Source organism: Carica papaya, chromosome 5 (assembly GCF_054855325.1).
Source record: "Carica papaya isolate Zhongbai chromosome 5, ASM5485532v1, whole genome shotgun sequence".
NCBI lineage: Eukaryota > Viridiplantae > Streptophyta > Magnoliopsida > Brassicales > Caricaceae > Carica > Carica papaya.
This window is the reverse complement of record NC_142313.1, coordinates 18,341,435-18,359,888: the sequence shown is the minus strand read 5'-3', so window position 1 is coordinate 18,359,888 and position 18,454 is coordinate 18,341,435. Positions and strand designations below refer to the sequence as shown.

The following is an 18,454-nucleotide window of genomic DNA, read 5'->3' as shown; positions in this document are numbered from 1 at the left end:
ACAATATTAAAATAAACACTAATAAAGTTTTTTCTGTTATCTTTATTTGATCTTTGAATTCCTTTTACCTGGATGAGGGTGAATTGGGGTGAATTTCATGAGCTCAGTAAGAAAAAGAATTCTATAATGGAGACTTACGTACATACATTCACGCAATATGTAAAATATAATAATATTTATAATGAAAAAACTGTCAAACAAAACATCTTAATTAAAACACACAGCTAAACAAATCATCACACAAAACATATTCTAATACTCACTCTTATAACCTAATTTTTGTTCTCCTTTCAAATCACACTCATACTCGAAATATCAAAATACACTCGAAATATCACATCTAAGATTCCATTACGCGATGCTTTTATATCGTCATCGAAGAAAGGCGAAATGGATCTCCCCATCGCATGGATAAAACACACACACAAATCACACAATGGGCACAACACGTACGTTTTCTAGGTGACCCACACTCACATGAATGCTTATCCACATCTAGATTAGGTTTCAGATTCTATCCATATGCAGGTTCACCATACCAGCTGAACTTCAGCCACACACGCACCCTCCCCTCCTCGATTCATACTAAACGAGTATGTATCCAGGGTTCTTACACTCTACACTCTTTTCAAATACCTCTCATTTCTAATTCACTCATTTTTTACCTAAGGTCTTAATTTCTATGTATAATTAAATACAAACACACACAAAATACATAATATCATCACGCACATCATAACTATACATTTCAAAACACTTCTGAATTATCCTGTACCAAATCACACAGCCAACACATGATACTCAGATTCTTCGCATAACTGTACTAGATCACATAACAAGTACAGTGCATCATACATCTGCACCAGATCACACAGCCAGTACAATGTATCTAAATTTTATACGTACACACACTGGTTATACATTTCACATGCATAACATATGTACACATATTTTAATACATACACATATTATAATACAAACATGTATCTTCATTTCATGTCTCAAATAGAATATATATTTATATTCACAAACATAATCTCTACTGATATATACACATACGTTCATGCTTAAACATGTATACACAATCACACACAACATAACATATATATATATATTTATTTACGCATTTGTTCTTATCAGTTTTATTTTTATCAATTCTGTTTTTATCAATTCATATCACATTCATTGTATATTTTTATATATATACACACATGCGTAACAACATATATATATACACACACATACATAACAACGTATATATATACACTACATAAACACAAATAAATATAAATTAGACATACTAATTATATTCCTATTATATTAGACATACATTTAAACATTCACACACAATGCACTATACATATACACATTTACATAAATATATAATTTATGTCTATATACGGAAAACACATAATTTTTACCTATAGTGTGATCAGGAAAGCTTTGGAAATCATTTTTACCTCAGTCTATGGTCATCTCGAAAATCCGAATACCGTTAGATAATTTTACTCGTTTATAATAGAAACACATATATTAAATTACGAATAATTTTAAAAATCACATTACGCAAAATTAGGAACGGATTTTATCTTGGGACATGCAGTCCCAGTTGCCAAAGTCACCACGCGCCATCATAGGCGTGTTACTGAAAATGCCAAACGCTGATGATCGAATCAGCGCGTGTTGTCGCATCCAGCGCACCAACATCATATTTGGTCGCCACCCTTCCATTTTTCTTCGTTCATTTTATTTCTTTTTTTCCCTCCTTTTATTTTATTTTATTTTTTCTTTCTTTCTTTTTTTCTCTTTCTCTTCTTTTTTTTTTCCTTTTTTTTCTTCTTCCTCCTAGCAACTCCTCTTCTTCTTTATATTTTTTTTCCTTTTTCCTCCTTTCTTGCAATTCCTTTTCTTTTTTTTTTCTTTCTTCTTTCTTTTTCCTTTCTTCTTCTTCTTTTTCTTCTTCTCTCTATCCTCTTTCTCTATCTACTCGACTGTAACACCCTAAATTAATTTTTTTTTGTAATTTAGGATTTAATTATAAATATAATTTTTTAATTTTAATTTACAGTAAAAATGAAGTAAAATTGATGGAAGATTAAATTAAAAATAATTTTTAGAAAAATGGGTGAAAATTTAGGTTCTGGATGTATTTTTTTTAAAAAAATCAGAAACCAGGGGTCAAAATGCAATTTAAAAAGTTTCGCCATATAGGATGCCCGGTCAGCAGCCTTGACAAATCAGGACGCGTAGCGTGGCAGCGGACGCTGACGCGGTACCATGCTGGAGGCCACGCCAGTGATCCGCATGCCGGCGATCGAACAGTTCAGATCCGTTCTTACGGGCATGAACAACCCAAATGCATTCTCTCCCCAAACGCGATCGGATGGTCAGATTTGAACGTGATCAGACGGTTCAGGTTAGATTGCGATGAACGATCCAAATTAGATTGCGATGAACGGACCAGATTCACTTCCTATTTAATCCTGATCGGACGGTCCAGATCAAACGCGATGGACGACCTAGATCAAAAGTCAACGGATATAAATAACCCTCATCCACACCAAACCCTAACTCTAGTTGCGAGACTCCCTCGTCGGAGAAGAAGACCTAGCCACGGAGAAGGAGATTGCTGCTACCCACCGCCGCGCTGGAGCCCTTTCCGACCGCTAAAAGATGTGAAAATTTTTTCCCTTACTTCGAATTTAATTTTAAACACACTCAAGGCCAAATCGGAACAAAAAAACTGACCGATTGGCTGAAAAACGTGGACAAAGTCCGGCAGCGCTGCCGTGAGAAATTCTACAAAACGCCTCTGATGAGGCCTTTTCCGATTCTCGTCTTACGTAATTTTTTCACAATTGTGATCTCCGTTTCTTTCTCTACAGGTTGACTGGAGCAAAACATTCAACTGTAACGTGAGCCGGAGGAGCCGCCGTACTAGAGAGCCCCGCCGCTAGTGAGTTTCGATTTTTTGTATTTTTTCGGCCAACCAAGGTCCCTTAACATATTTTCTCGTAGGGTTTGATGCAAAATCATCAAAATCCGGACGAAGACAATCGACCCTAGGCGGACCACCACCGTGGACGGCGGCGCTGTCGTTAGAGCACGGCGAAGCCGCTGTGCCAGAATTTTGAAATTGGCCAAAATGGGCCCTAAGACTGATTTATGGTTTTTTTGGGACATTCGTAGGTACTTATAATACGTTTTGATTTCCGAAGAAAAATTTAGAGAACCTGGAGTCCGCCAGTGGGTGCAGCTAACAGTTTAGCCTTTTGAGCATCAAATTGAGTAAGAATCCCTCACCCTATTCTCTGTTATAGGATTGAAGTCTAATTAAAAATAAATACAATATTTTGTGAAACTTAGAAAATGTTCCTGATTAATTACGGATTGCTAATGGAGCCAGAACTGGAAACTATTCTTTGTTAATTTCTGTTGATTGCTTCTACAGTTTAAATGCATGATAGTGTCTCATTGATTTATTTATAGCTTTGAATGCATGTATTATTGTTTTACATGTTTACGGTTAAATTGAAAAAATAGAGGTTAAAGGTAAACGAAAAACTTATGTGATTAAGTGATTGGATGAAACGACAGCCTTACTGGACATCTTAGGAGATAGTGGATGGACCGGGTACACAGGAACCTTATCATGACGTGTCTTATACCAGACAGGGTATGGAGACTTTGTAACTTAGCACTCATACCGGACGGAGTATGGAGACGGCCCGCTTTACCCTCATACCAGATGGGGTATTGAGGTTTGATAATATGGAGACTTGGTAACTTAGCACTCATACCGGACGGAGTATGGAGACGGCCCGCTTTACCCTCATACCAGATGGGGTATTGAGGTTTGATAATTTAACATTTATACCGGATGGGGTATGGGAATGATCTGTAATTGAGAATGTTAAAGGAAAAGGTTCACGCATAGCGGAGACACCCCTATGAACCTCCGTAGATACCATTAGGCTGGTGAAAAAAGGGGCAATTGTTGTTTGATGATTTGAATATGAAAGTATAATATGTGCTATGTTGCCAACTATATACGGAATCATGATACATATAATGTTATTGTTTTCTATAAATCTTACTATGGTAAGTGGACGGTAAATGGTTTTATTATTGATAAATGAATTTGCTTAATTTAGTGGTCTATTAGTTGTTGTCTGGTTTTTTTCTACCAGCATTCATTTATGTATCGATGATATAATGTGATATTCTTACTGGGCTAGTGTAACTCATCTCTTATTTAACCATTTCAGATCAAGAGTACCAGGATCCAGATCCTGATCCATAATAGGGTTGCGAGTAAAATGCTAGTTTTCTTTATTTTTCGTTCATTTCCTTATTTCTTTATATTTTTTTTAAAATGGTGAATTCCGTAACACTAATTGGTACTTTAAGTTATTATGTAAAGAATGTAAACTTTGAACATTTATTTCGCTTTCGTACTTTAATTGTCATTCATTTCCTTTGAACATTTCCGGGGGCGTTATAGTTGACTATGATTTTTCTCTGTCTTCTTCTCCTTTTTTTTTCCTTTCTTCTTCTCTTCCTTATTCTTCTTCTTTCTTTTCCTTTTCTTCTTTCTCTTCTTCCCGCGACGTCTCCCCTTCCGCTGTGTCTCACCTCCTTGACTGTCGCTCACTCCTCCTCCTCACGCGGCCAAGGCTCCTCCCCTCACTCCACTCTCTCGGCCCCGATCTTCACTCAGCTCTCTTCCTCTCTTTCTTTTTCTTTTTTCTTCCGCTTTTTTATTACATATATATACACACACACATATATATATATATACATATTTGCCGCTTGATTTATTCTCTTTCTCTCTACATTCTTCTTTTTTTTTTTTTTCTTAATTTATAATTAATTGTATATATACTTTTTATTATATATATTTTTCCTTTAACTGGGTATTACAATTTTATGGGTAAAATTAATTTATTTAATTGTATAATGATTACATCCTTCTGTTAGTATTATTACCATTATTTTTAATGTACTCAGCGTTCTTATTTTGATGAGACAAAGTTGGGCATGATAGCTATCCTTCTTTTACTTGAGTTTTTATAGAAAAGATCAAATAAAGATTAGGATTATTGTAAAAAAGATATTAGGTTTTTTTAAAAAAAAAAATTGAAATCAACTTGAGTTTATTACAAATTTCGTCTGTAGACTGTAGAGTTTGTTGCACTTCTCATGGACAAACTATCTGTGAAAATTTGAGGTTAACTCGAGTTCCTGCACAGATTCCTGACATTATCATATGAAGAAAGAACAACTTTTGTTTAATCAGTCCTCTTGTCCTCCATTTATAGAATTCCTAAACTAATCATCAACCAGTTCACCCATGTCATCCCAAAATTCTGGTGGGGAATAAATGAAACAAAGTAACTTGATGAAGACATACTTCACCACCCATTTCTAGAATACCCATTGACAAGATTACCCTGGCATCTCTCCCCAAATTCCTACTTCTGGTGTGGATCTCATTCTACCAATCCACCAGGCCAAACCCTCAGTTTACGGATAGATTTTTGAAAAATATTTATATATGCCTCAATCATGTGGATCACCTGGTTCTATGGCACAATCATAGCGTGCATGGCGAGAAAAAAAAAAAACTATAAACTATCACCTATTCATTGAGAATCACTACATCATACATCAACAAGAATAACTCCTGTAGGGAATCACACTGCCAAATCCAGAACATGATATATTGGAAGAAACAGTTCGGTTCAAGTCATTACTCATCACCGACATTACTTCTACTTTGTATTTAAATCTCCAGAAAGCTCCAAGCAGCGTTCTTCTTCATAAATGCTTATGTGCCGAATAAATCGCTTCAAGAAGGTCTTCATTTGGTGTCAACATGTATGGACCCCATACATGTTCAAATAATTTTTAAAATTTATGGACTAATTTATAATAAAAAAATAAAAATAAAATTGGATATAATTTAAGGACTAAATTAAATATTTATCTAAAATTAAACCCTTAATTTCATATTTGTATAAAACTGAAAAGAAAAAACTTCAGATTTTACCATATAACAAACTTGGTAGAGGCTTTATTCACAGCTGAAGAAAAGTTATTAGTGTTCAAAAATTTTATTTCAAGAGTTTAGGAATGAAGTATTTATTAAACTCTTATTTATCAACAACCAAAATTAAAATTTTGAAAAATTTCATACTATTTTAAAAATTAAATTTCTTAAATACCTTGATCTTATATACAAAATAACTATCATACTAATTAGTATAATTATCTTTGTCTTATTAATAAAATATTTATTTTAACTAATAGTTTGTGCTTATACTATGAATGATCATATACCATGGTTTATATGCATCGTGTCTTATGAGGAAAAAACTGGGCTTGGAGACATCAAGTCTGGCCAACAGCTTCAAGGAAGAAGCTTGGAGAGATACAAAGGCGATTCTTCCATATTCAATTTGGGATATTTAATGTACATTTAAACTAAAAATATGTGTTATATATTAAATTAAAATTAACTAGCTCAACTTCTAACAAATTTTTTTTTTTTTTTATATTTAAAAGCGAACCTAATTTGCCTTAGCTTACTAAAAAGATAACTAACCCAACTCAGCATCGACTTTTCTTAGAAAAAGTAAGACTGGCTTGACGGGTTGATTCATATTCATCGAGTTAGGTTGGGTATCACCATCTTCATCAACGAGTGATACATCATTAATATTTATCTATTCACCTCTAATATCTATGATGTCTAATATAGGCCATAGCTCTTATTTTTTATTCTTAGTATTAACAACTAACTTGATGAATCATCATCAAATATTTATCTTTCAAAGTCTTGTATGTAAAATTACATTCTTATAATATGCTATGATAATTTCTGAGTGATATATCTTTAATCCAAATCTATAATTCTTGAAACAATATATTGACTTATATTCAATCAAATTAAAATTTTATTATGGGTTTGAAAATATATCATTAATATTTTACATTACTATAATATGGGACTGAACCTACATCTCTGATATTTCATAAATAGGAGCATCACAACTGAGGATTGAAGATATGCAAGAATTATATTAAATACATCAAATTATAGAAATATATGACTAAAATTATACCTAGAGAAACATGTAGATAACCAAAACATGGTTAACTGAGGTCTTAAAAAAAAGAGGAATTGGACTAGTCTTCATTGTCTTGCTTATTATCTAATAAACCTTAAATTTTGATCTTATTGGTATAGATTTGAGTTCATTAAATCCATGGAGAAGGGTTGGTGTTGCAGCTGTTATTGCTTTTCTAGAGAAAAATTGATATTGATTGGAGTAAATGTCTCTCCGAAACCCTTCATAACTATTTTTGGGGTTGTAGCTGCAATTATTGTTAGTGGTTGTAGCATTAATTGCAGCTCAGGCTGAGATGATTCGTTAAGTGTGTTAATTCGTTTTTAAATTTCCTCTAGTTCTTGTTCTATCATCCATTATAGATTGATCAAACCAATGACGTCGAGTTGGTTAAGAGGCTTTCCTATAAGGCTTTTGAACATCACCTATTTAATCTCTTTCTCATGATTATTTTTACGTTGTTTTTTCAGTTGCTTGGTGGCTTTAGTTATCCTTTAACTAATGAAATCTTCTTGAGTCATCTTTTTTTTCATTTCGCTCTATCTCAGGCATCTTCTTAAAATCATCCAGCACTTCTTAGACTCTTAAAGGTGAAAGCCAAATCTCAAGTTGTGACTTGTACGAGTCGTAAATTATAGCACAAGCTTTAACATCACAAAAGGTACTTAGTTCACTAATGTTTTTTATTAAACCATTTTTTCTCTTCTTAAAGGTGGCTTCTCCCACATACTGATTAGTGATGTAGGCAAGCTTCACTTTTTTCCTAGATATGGTATTGTTGCTGAATTACTCAAATAATATTAGTCTTTATATAGAGAAATGCAAAACTATAGATTAGTATATATATTGTGATTTATTGATGCATGGACCTAGAGACATATATTTAAATATTATAAAACTTACCATATTTACTTATATTTATTGCATTACTTAAATAGCTTTTTAAATAAATATATTATTTTCTTTAAAGCAAACATGAAACATATCTTGGATTAAGGTAAGTAATCAAAGTTGATGGGTGTTTTACTATTACTACTGAAAATGGAAAAAAATGAGCCTATAAGATATGGAATCCTAATAGTTGGTTCACATGAATGTTTGAGTGTACACATCTCATTTGTTGCTCATTATGGTACTTGATAGCTATTTATAACTAGTTAATATGTTTGATAAAGAGGATTTTAGTCTCAATTATCTCATACCCAGCTTGCATTAAAGCTTATTTGAGAAGGAAAGCCATTAAATCAATCTTACATTCGAAAAAGAACATCCTATAGAAATGTTAAAAGATATTAGATAAGTGTTAATACAACTGATAATGAGATAAATTTCCTACTTCAACATTTAGGTTCAACTCTTGTTGAATATTTTTGAAGTATGTGAAAACTAATTCTAAGATACATTTGCCACTAAAATAAATGAATAAGTGCATTAATATTAATGGTATTCATGTATTAGTTATTATAATTGACATCTAGCTAGTTAATTCTGATATTTAAAATATACAATTTTTCTAGTATAATTAAATAAATAGATAAATTTAAAAATATATATTTCAGTGTTTCTTGTTTTTTTAAATCAATTAAAAAAGATATATTTAAAATATTTTAATTTTTTTCTTCAAACTTTTTTTGAAGTGTACATAAAATTTGATCCCGATAATAATTTATTTTGTATTTTTCTTTGATAGAAATTAATATCTTTATTTTATCTAATAGTAGTGTTAATAATCATTAAATGAGTCATATAACGTGTTTTATAAGAATTAAGAAAAATATATAGGGAGTAAAGTATTTAATAGAAGTTTTCACATTAATTCTCTAAAATAATTGATTTTCTTTAGATATTTTTTTTTAATTTAACTAGATAGTATGCATTACAATTATATTATTTTATTTTTTGAAAGTTGATCATTATTAAATATAGTATATCTTCAAAACTCTATTCTACCATTAATTATAATATTAAATATGTATAATTAAGCTTTTATTTTCTCTCATGCATATTGAAACTAAAATTTTTCCTAAAGGGTATGAAGTAGCAAAAAAATTTATTTGAATAGAAAAATCCATCGAACTCACCTGTACCATAAATTTTTTAAAGAATATAACACCAAATATAACATAAACGACCATACTAACCAGAGTTATATGTAAGTAAAAAAAAAAACACAAATATCAATTTATTGGGATATTAAGTGAAAATATGCTTACAAAAACATATAAACAATTAAGTGTCATTAATTAAGATCTTAATGAAAAAAGTTATTGGACCAAAACAATCCATTGCTTTGGTAATTATTTGCATAACATATGATGATCTATTATTGCCTAGCAGCATGTCTAAACATGGATATTGTGGGTGTGGATATGAGTTGATCACATCCATGAATTAGGATTGCTACTACGACTATTATTGTTTGTCCATAAAAATAATTAATATTTATCATAACAAATGTATCTCCAAGAACACTCATAATATATTAGGATTAAATGACAACTTTTGTTTTCCACTGAGAATGTCGATGATCTAATTGATATGCTAATTGAATTATAGATTTTTTTGTAAATGGACTTAGCACCACGTTGGTGCTTGTAAGTGATACATATTTATACTTCTTATTTTTTTTTAAAAAAAAAAAGAAATGGTAATATGCCATCAAACACATGTAAATAAAAGGTCAAACATTCTATCATATATTTTGTTGATCTCTAAACAAATAATAAAAGCCACAAGATTAATCAACCATGTTTTGCAAGAACCAAGAGAAATTTTAGTATGTGAAGACTAAGCAATGAATGATGGTGACTATATGAAAAATCCCAAGTAGAGAAAGACATAATCTAACATAAATGATAATGCAAATATGGGTTCTAATTTCATCAAAGTAATCCATGTTTTGGATCCAATAAGCTACGTTAATTATCATATTCTTTCATTATCTCAATAGATCATGTAAATGAAACTTAGATATTCACAGGAAGATGACTAAACTAGTTTATCCATTACATAGAAAAATTACTTATCCAACCTTATCGCCATTCTTAAGTTCACCAAAGATTCAAATATAGATACCGAATCTAATTACCGAATAAAAATTATCACGTCAAAGCAGAGGGAATGGATGAAATGAAAGGAAAAGTGAGTGAGATGTAAATTTACTGAAACTTTGCAAATTACAGAAAAAAGGAAACTCTAAACTTTACCACATTTAAATGGTGGCGTCCAATTCCCGAGCTCCTATTTCTTCTCTATTTTTCTATATACTAAACAGTAACCTAATCCTTTTCCTTGCTTTCTTCACAAAACATTCCTTGAAAATTCATGTCTTTCTCTATGTCTTCAAGCTCTTCTAGAAGTTCCTTTGAACTTATTTATGTTTTTTCAATCTTCATTACGGTTTTCTCCTTTTTCCTCTGATTTCACTGAAAACTGACCCGAAAACCCTCTTATTCCCCAAAATTTTCTCACTTTTATCGCTCATCTTACGATAATGAGTTATATGCCTTGGTACGAGCATTAGATGTATGACAACATTCTTTATTACCGGAGGAATTCATGATCCACATCGATTATGAGCCCCTAAAGCATCTAAAGGATCAATGTCAACTCAACCATCGACACTGGTAAGTGGGTCGAGTTCATTGAGTCATTCCCTTATGTCATCAGGTATAAATAAGAAAAAGATAACATTGTGGTTGAGTATTATCTCGCATATATACTTTGATTTCTACTTTTAGCTCTAAGTTATTAGGATTCGAACATATTTAAGAGATGTATGCTGATAATTATGATTTTTTATCTGTTTATCATACATGTGAGCATTATGGACTCCATAAGTTCTATAAGCATGATGGTTTTCTCCTTATGAATGGTAAGTTATATGTTCCTAATTATTCATTTAGGGAATTGGTAGTGCAAAAATCACATAACAGGTGAATTATGGGTAACTTTGGCGCAGCAAAAATGGTACACATTTTGCATGAACACTATTACTGGCTTAACATCACAAAGGATGTGGAAAACATATGTAGTAAATGTATTTTATGTAGACAAACCAAATATCGAGTTCTACCCCATGGGTTGTACACATTTTTTCCTATCCCTACGGTTTCCTAAATAGATATTTCTATGAATTTTGTGTTGGGATTGCCTAGAACTAGATAGGCAGTGATAATATATTTGTTGTTATGGATAAATTTAGTAAGATTATACTTCATTGCATGCCATAAAACTGATGACGTGATGAATATCATGAAATTTTTCTTTAGGGGTGTTTTGAGATTATATGGCATTCCTAAGACAATAGTGAGTGATAGGGGCGTAAAGTTCTCAAGCCACTTTTGGTGAGTTTTATGGGGTAAATTAAGAACTAAATTATTATTTTTTATGTATGTCACCCCCAAACTGATGGCCAAATAGAGGTGGTTAATAGATTCTTAATATCTCTTTTATTGATTGTGGTTGGTCGATATCTAAAAACTTGGAAAGATTGTTTTCTGATTGTTGAATTTGCATACTATTGTAGTATTCATACTTCTACAGGCTTTTCACATTTCGAAATTATTTATGATTTTAATCATTTAATTCGACTTGATCTAACTCCTTTGTCTTTAAAAAAATTACAAATATAGATAGCAACGGAGAGTTGATGTGATCAAAGCCATATATGAGAAGGTTATGCAACATATCCAGAAGCAAAATGAATCATATACACGTAATGCCAATAAATGAAGGAAACGAGTTGTGTTCTAACCAGGCGACTGAGTTTGGATTCATGTGCGAAAGGAAATGTTTCATAAACAAAGGAAATCTAAGTTGGATCCTAGAGGGGTTGGGCCATTTTAAATCTTGGAGCATGTCAACAATAACATTGACAAGATTGATCTTCTATGTTAGGATAGAGTGTCCGTTACCTTTAATGTTTCTGATATCTCTTCTTTTAATGTAGGTGATGATTCGAGAACGAATCTTTTCAAAGAAGAGGAAGATAATGTGATCTTGGACACAAGAAGACATTTCCCAAACACTTGAAAAGAGCATGCCCGTGGGCAAGCCAGGATTTAGATAGTTGCCCGTGGGATACGCACAAAAGGAGATCCTCACACGTACGGAAGCAGCACACATGACTATCTGTGCGCACAAAGCAGTAGCACACTCGCAGATAACGTGTGCGTGCATGAAAATAGTAGTGCACAAGAGGATTCCCACGGGCTAGGGGATATTTCTCGCGGAAAGGAGGAGTCCTACTCCCACTCGGATTCCCGCAGCCATAACACTAAAAAGAAAACTGATTTTGGCCCAATTTTGTTTCTTAATCTGTTATAAGTTCAATAGCAGCCCAATAACATTCAAGAAGATGGGCTTGGAGAATTAGGAAAGAGGATCCAAATGCCTTTAAACCCGATCACAAGAAATCGGAGTAAAAAACTTCAACGAGCTTTCAATCTTTTGGTCCAAGAGTGGATAATTAAAAACTTGAATTTGAAGGCCCAAGTTTCATGGGCAGTCTGCGGCCCAAGCATGTCGCATATGTGAGTGTCCTAACTCACATGTGTGGCCGTGAAGAGGAGCCTGCTAGTCTCCTTGAGGCATAAAAAATCCTCACTCCCTAAAGAGAAGTTTAAATTTCACTATTAAATCAAAAAAAGTTAGTAGTGTTCAAAAATTTTATTTTAAGAGTTTAGGAATGTAGTTAGAATGAAATATTTATTAAAGTTTTATTTATCAACAACCCAAATTTAAAAATTAAAAATTAAATTTCGTAAGTACTTCATCTTATATACAAAATAACTATCATACTAATTATTATCACCATCTTTGTCTTATTAATAAAATTTAATTTAATTTTATTATATTTAACTAATGGTTTAATCAAAATATTATTAAAAATTTTCAATAACAATATTTTTAATTAAAAATTTATACTATTTCAGTACAAATAGTTATAAAAAGTTACGACAAATAGAAAGGCAAGAGAACTTAAATATCTTTTTGATTTAAATACTCATAACCGTCTACCTTGGTTCATATGCATCATGTTTTATGAGGAAGAAACTGGGTTTGGAGGTGACGAGTCTGGCCTACAGCTTCAAGGAAGAAATTGGGAGAGATACAGAAGCCATTCTTCTAGAATCAATTTGGGAAGGAGATACGTATATATATATATATATAGCTTCAACAACGATATTTTTGTAATTAAAAAATTTGAAAGTGGGTAATTTTCAACAGCAATAAATTTATTTTTTTCCACTTGGATGCAAAATATTGACACCACAAAGCTATAATAGCCATAAGCTACAATATAACAACCCTTGAACAAAAGTGGATCTAAATATCAATTACTAAAATTAACTCTCACACCCATCTCAAAGAAACAAAAAAGGAAATTCTCAAAAAAAAATTTCTTTAAAATTCTTCCTCACTTGACTTCCATCCACTCTACTTTAAAAAACTTCTACACTGCTCATCTAAAAACTCTCAAATATATTGCAAAAGTGAACTACTGTAAACTATTTAAATATATATGTTTGTCAGACATTCACAATATATATCATTACAATAACAAAATAACGAACCCAAAAGGTAATGTTTCAATACCCTTAAAAGTGAACTCTAGCATAATCCCTCATGAAAGGGAGACTAAATTTTTCCAATGAAACTGACAGGATGCCAAACTTGCAACCACTTACATCAGGGAAGCAACACAGTAAAGAAGAACGCCTGGAACCAGATGACCTTTTAATCTCATCCTTGGTTCATTAAAAGCAAATTATTATTTGGTTTCATCAAAAAATTGAAACTTTGAATCTCAGGAAACATGTAATATATGATAAGCAGCTCTTTTCATCACAAAAATTAGTCTTCCACGGCAACAATAAACAAAAGAAGCACAAAGCTAGAAAATACAATCTTGAGTATCTACCTACATAAAAATCTTTTGCCGCACCATGATACACCATCATGTTCTTACCAACTCAATGGAATGAACAATGGGTTCAAGACAAGATAATGATTCTCAAATCAGACAGACATGAGAATGACATATTCACTACCAAAAGTATCATTGCCACCAAATCAGGAAGCATCTGTTGTTTGAATGCCAGGAACAAAAATCCGACAACTTGCCTAAATACCCATCCAATGAATTCCACTCTTATCTCTATCTTCAGGATATTGGATGCCGCCTCCTGCAATTCTCCAGATCATAAGTCAAATATATAAAGGCAATTGAATCAGTGAACTGACCCATCCCAATAGTATTCTCCAATCAATCCCCAAACAGCTGGCTGCTCCTTTCTTCATTCATATATTTTTGCATATAAAATACCAGTGTTATTCAACCCAAGTAATATGTGTTGCAGGAATAAAAAATGCTAACTATACATTAAAAATCTGGAGAAAAAAGCCATACTATTTTACCTTTTGGGTCGGCTTCGGTCTTCCTCATAGTCCATCACTCCACCAGGTTCAGAGTAGATCTCCTCGTGCCCTCGGAAGTCAACGTCGGCCTGCTTACAGTGTGTAACTTCTGCCACAACGTAAGTAAGACACATCGACCAACATACCTCGGTATTGAGTAAAGACTCATTTCTCAACTAATATGATACACATGGAATAGCAGCAATGAGCTGACTTGTGCTCATTTATTTCCAGAGTCCATACATCAACTAGAGGGTCGTGGTTTTTTTTTTAATAATAAAAAAGGATATTGACTGAAATGTAAAACTGGATTCAACTGACCTTTAGAGAGAGGGCCTTCTTTACTTCATCCACCTTATCATGGACATCCTTCCGGTGTTTCTTGTCCAACTCGCTCATAGTGTCAGCCCATTTTATCTTCTCCTGGATTGAGACAAGGAGATTGTCTGATGTAGACAACCTACATTTTCATTGACAACAGGCGTCAAATAATCTTGGATAAACTAGACTTAATCACTTGGATAAAGGGAAAGTTTTAGGGCCCATCTGAGGTTCAAATCACTTATTTTGTGTAGTCAAAGTAAACTGAAAATTGGAATGGTCATGGAAGAGTCTTTCTACAGTGAGATCCAAGAGTGACTTTACCTATATTGAATAGATTTTAAGAATAACTAGCCATAGCATTAGGAACAACCTTTTGAATGACAACTATCAAATATGATATATCTGACCAAGGCAACTAACTTACAGGAAAGCAGGTAGTCAGAGTGTTACCAGTTTGATAGTGTTTGTATCATACTCCCAAGTTGTCCTGGCCTTAGATCCCTCCCAGCTGCAAATTGAACCTGCACTTCATAGAAGATATGAGATCAGGTAAATCAAGAACATCAAAACATCTAAATGATAAAAAAGGAGAACCAATAACTTGAAGCAGGTGGAAAAAAGTTAACCAATACCTCAAAGCATCTTCTCAACTGATCCAGCTTTCCTCTAACTATACCCTGAAAAGAAAAAAAAATACAACAATCAGCATCATCCCTGAATATTCTTTTTTCCGTACATATGCAGTTCTTATTTGCAACTCCATTTTCTCAAGAATCCCTATAAACACTAGTGTTTCACAAAGAAAATCAATCAAATTCCATTTCTCATTCACATGATACCTTGGTTGAGGTTTAATATATAGAATGGATAGAATTTCTGAATAGACTAGCAATTGTGTTTCTACCTAATCTACTATTCAATGTAATAGTATGGTTAACATTAGGTCTTTAGTAGCTTCAGGACTTTATTTATAGCTTAAATTCTCAGGTACTATACCTAAGAAACCCTATATAAAATATCTAGGTTTCCCCCAAATCCTTAACTAAGCAAATTAATCCCTAATTTGTCCAGAAAAAACCTACATATAAGCAAGAAAACAGTTATTTATGGTTGAACAACCAAAAACTCTACAAAAAGCACAATATGGAATAAGTTTTGCAAATTCAGAGCTCTAAAGACAATTCCTTCAGTTAACAGCCAATTGTAAGAATGTTCATTTCACTAGTAGCATGTGTGTAATCTTTACAGGGTGCAAGTGAAATGGATTGCATAGGAATATAGGATCCAACATCATGAATACCTACCGAGTACATGCATTCATTAATAAGGAAATCCTCAAGTTCACGTACATTTGTAACATCTAACTCCTGCATTAGTTGATCATAGGGCAGTACCTGGAACCAAATTTTGAGTTCACTCATGTGAGGTTTTAGTAAGAGCACAAAACTTCATAACTCATGACCATGAAAAAACCATGAAAAATATGTTGAATGCAAGGAAACAGAAACTTAACAATCATGTTAAGTCAAGTACATTCTCATTTAACAACCAAGTGACAGAATTGGGAAAAAGAGTAGGAGCCAACCTCTCCCGTTCAATATATATATATATATATAATATACAATTGTGACACTAAGTGGAAGATCCCACACTTAAAAATTGAAAATGATCACCATCACACAAGAAGCGTAGAATATCAGCATATACCAAGCAAGAAAATAAATGAGGAAAGAATTCAGATTTTCAAGAAACTTACCTTGTTTGTCTCAGCTAATGTAAGGACGGTAAGTTGTTTTAGCTTCAGAACCTGATCAGGAACCAGTGGAGGAAACCGACTAATATTGCCTATGAAATCAAATAACTGCAGTAATCAAAGCTCCCTCCTATTCCATGCAAAAGCAGGAAAAGAAACAGACATAGACATACATGCAGGATACAGAGCTACAAATTAAATACAAAATTAACCACATAACATAAACAACATTCACAGACAAAGGATCATCTTTGCCTTTAAAAAAACAAGTAACAATCTTAACTACAAAATCAAGGTGACTAAGAAGACAATTAAACTCATTGTAGGTTCCTTGGAAATTGAAACATTAGAATAAAGTGGATTAAAGGTAAATATTGATCCTGAAAGAAACAAGGCTTGTGTGCTTACTCTTGTAATCACTCCATGTGCCATGGGCAAACAACTGAAGCACATCTAAGAAAATGGAATTTTCAGTCCCTTCAAGCTGCAAGAGTTTATCAGCGATTCGATAAACCCAATGGAAAATTGCAAAAAAAGTATCAATTAACCAGCCATGAAAGTTCAAATCACCAAAAAACCTCAGAAGTTCAACTTATAACACAACCAGAAGTGACAAATATGAAGTACAGGTTAAAAAGAAAAATACTCAAACAGTGTCAATGATGCTCCACCACTGATAAGCACAGGATCCCAGACAGGCCAGAAAGAAAAACATCCGTTAGCTAAATCCCATAAAACCAACATTATAAAGTAGAAAAAAACAAAAGGAACCCCAAGTTACCTATGCAATTCACAACATATCCAACGCTTACGATTGACTGGACAGAGCATCAATTAGTAGTTAAAAGTACAAATTATCAAGCCTTAATGTTCTTCAATTTGATTTTATCAGTAATCAAACATGAAGTAAAGTTAGTTAATACAGAACAAACTCTTCAAAAATCGAAAGACAAACACTAATTGAGACAACAGAAATAAGGCTCAAAGTTCATTTCACGAGACTAACTTGCAGCCGAACTAGCACTTCCCTAAACACGACCGAAAATCACATTTCCAATTCATGTTCATTTATTAAATGTAACAGAATAAAACGGCAGTATCTTTTCGCGCGCAATACACAAAACATAGAGTTGAACAGAAAAAAGAAAAAGAAGAATGGACTTAGAACAAACCTCGACGATATTTGGTACAGAGAGAATCTCAGAGAATGCAAAAAGGGAGGGATGCGATGTGGCTTCAACGACGACGGTTCCGAGAGCGGAGCCCTTGTGAGCTGAAGCTTGTTTGACAAAGTGATCGATTAGCTCCTCTTGTTTCTGCTCGACGTCCATCTTCAGCACCTCCCAACAAAGAATCGGTAATTAGGGCAAAGAACAGATTGGGAGCATTTACAGGATCGAAATTAAGAAATTGGGCGGACGATGATGATGGTTTATATATAAATTGGAGGTTTTAGGGTCTAGGTATTATGGAAGGATGTCTGATTTGGTACTTGTTGAGAGGGAGAAAGGTATGAGAGGGACAAATTTTCTCTGATTTGTCTTCCTCTTTTTTTTTCTTGTTCTCCTCTCAAGGGTTACGTGCAACGAATAAATAGAGTGTGCCGAATGATTTAGTTACAATGGCTCTTCAAAATTTGAAAAAATAAAAAATAAAAAATTAAAAAACGGTTTGTTTATCACACCGGTACGTAATTTAATTATTTATTATACAATAAATTATTATTTTTAATTTTCTTATTTTATAACTAAATTTATGAACTTAATTACAATTTAAATTTAATAATTATATTATTTTTTTAATTTTTTTTACCAAAAATTCA

The 18,454-nt window shown here is 32.7% G+C and overlaps 1 protein-coding gene across 4 annotated transcripts; it reads right to left on the bottom strand.

Annotated features, from left to right (window-relative positions):
• Positions 1 to 13,929: 13,929 nt before the first annotated feature.
• Positions 13,930 to 18,201, bottom strand: FUS5 (Proteasome component (PCI) domain protein). 4 transcript variants are annotated; one of them, XM_022037059.2, is made up of 9 exons: positions 17,805 to 18,201; positions 17,041 to 17,116; positions 16,636 to 16,724; positions 16,184 to 16,273; positions 15,512 to 15,556; positions 15,330 to 15,400; positions 14,877 to 15,015; positions 14,556 to 14,664; positions 13,930 to 14,432 (listed from the first exon to the last, which is right to left on the bottom strand). In XM_022037059.2, the coding sequence occupies exons 1-8, from the start codon at positions 17,961 to 17,963 to the stop codon at positions 14,590 to 14,592; spliced, it is 744 nt and encodes a 247-aa protein (XP_021892751.1). In that variant the 5' UTR covers positions 17,964 to 18,201; the 3' UTR covers positions 13,930 to 14,432; positions 14,556 to 14,589. The 4 variants fall into 4 exon arrangements, with proteins under 4 accessions (XP_021892751.1, XP_021892749.1, XP_021892748.1 ...); XM_022037057.2 differs by having other exon boundaries at positions 14,072 to 14,323; positions 14,556 to 14,644; XM_022037056.2 differs by having other exon boundaries at positions 14,281 to 14,432; positions 14,556 to 14,644.
• Positions 18,202 to 18,454: the final 253 nt, after the last annotated feature.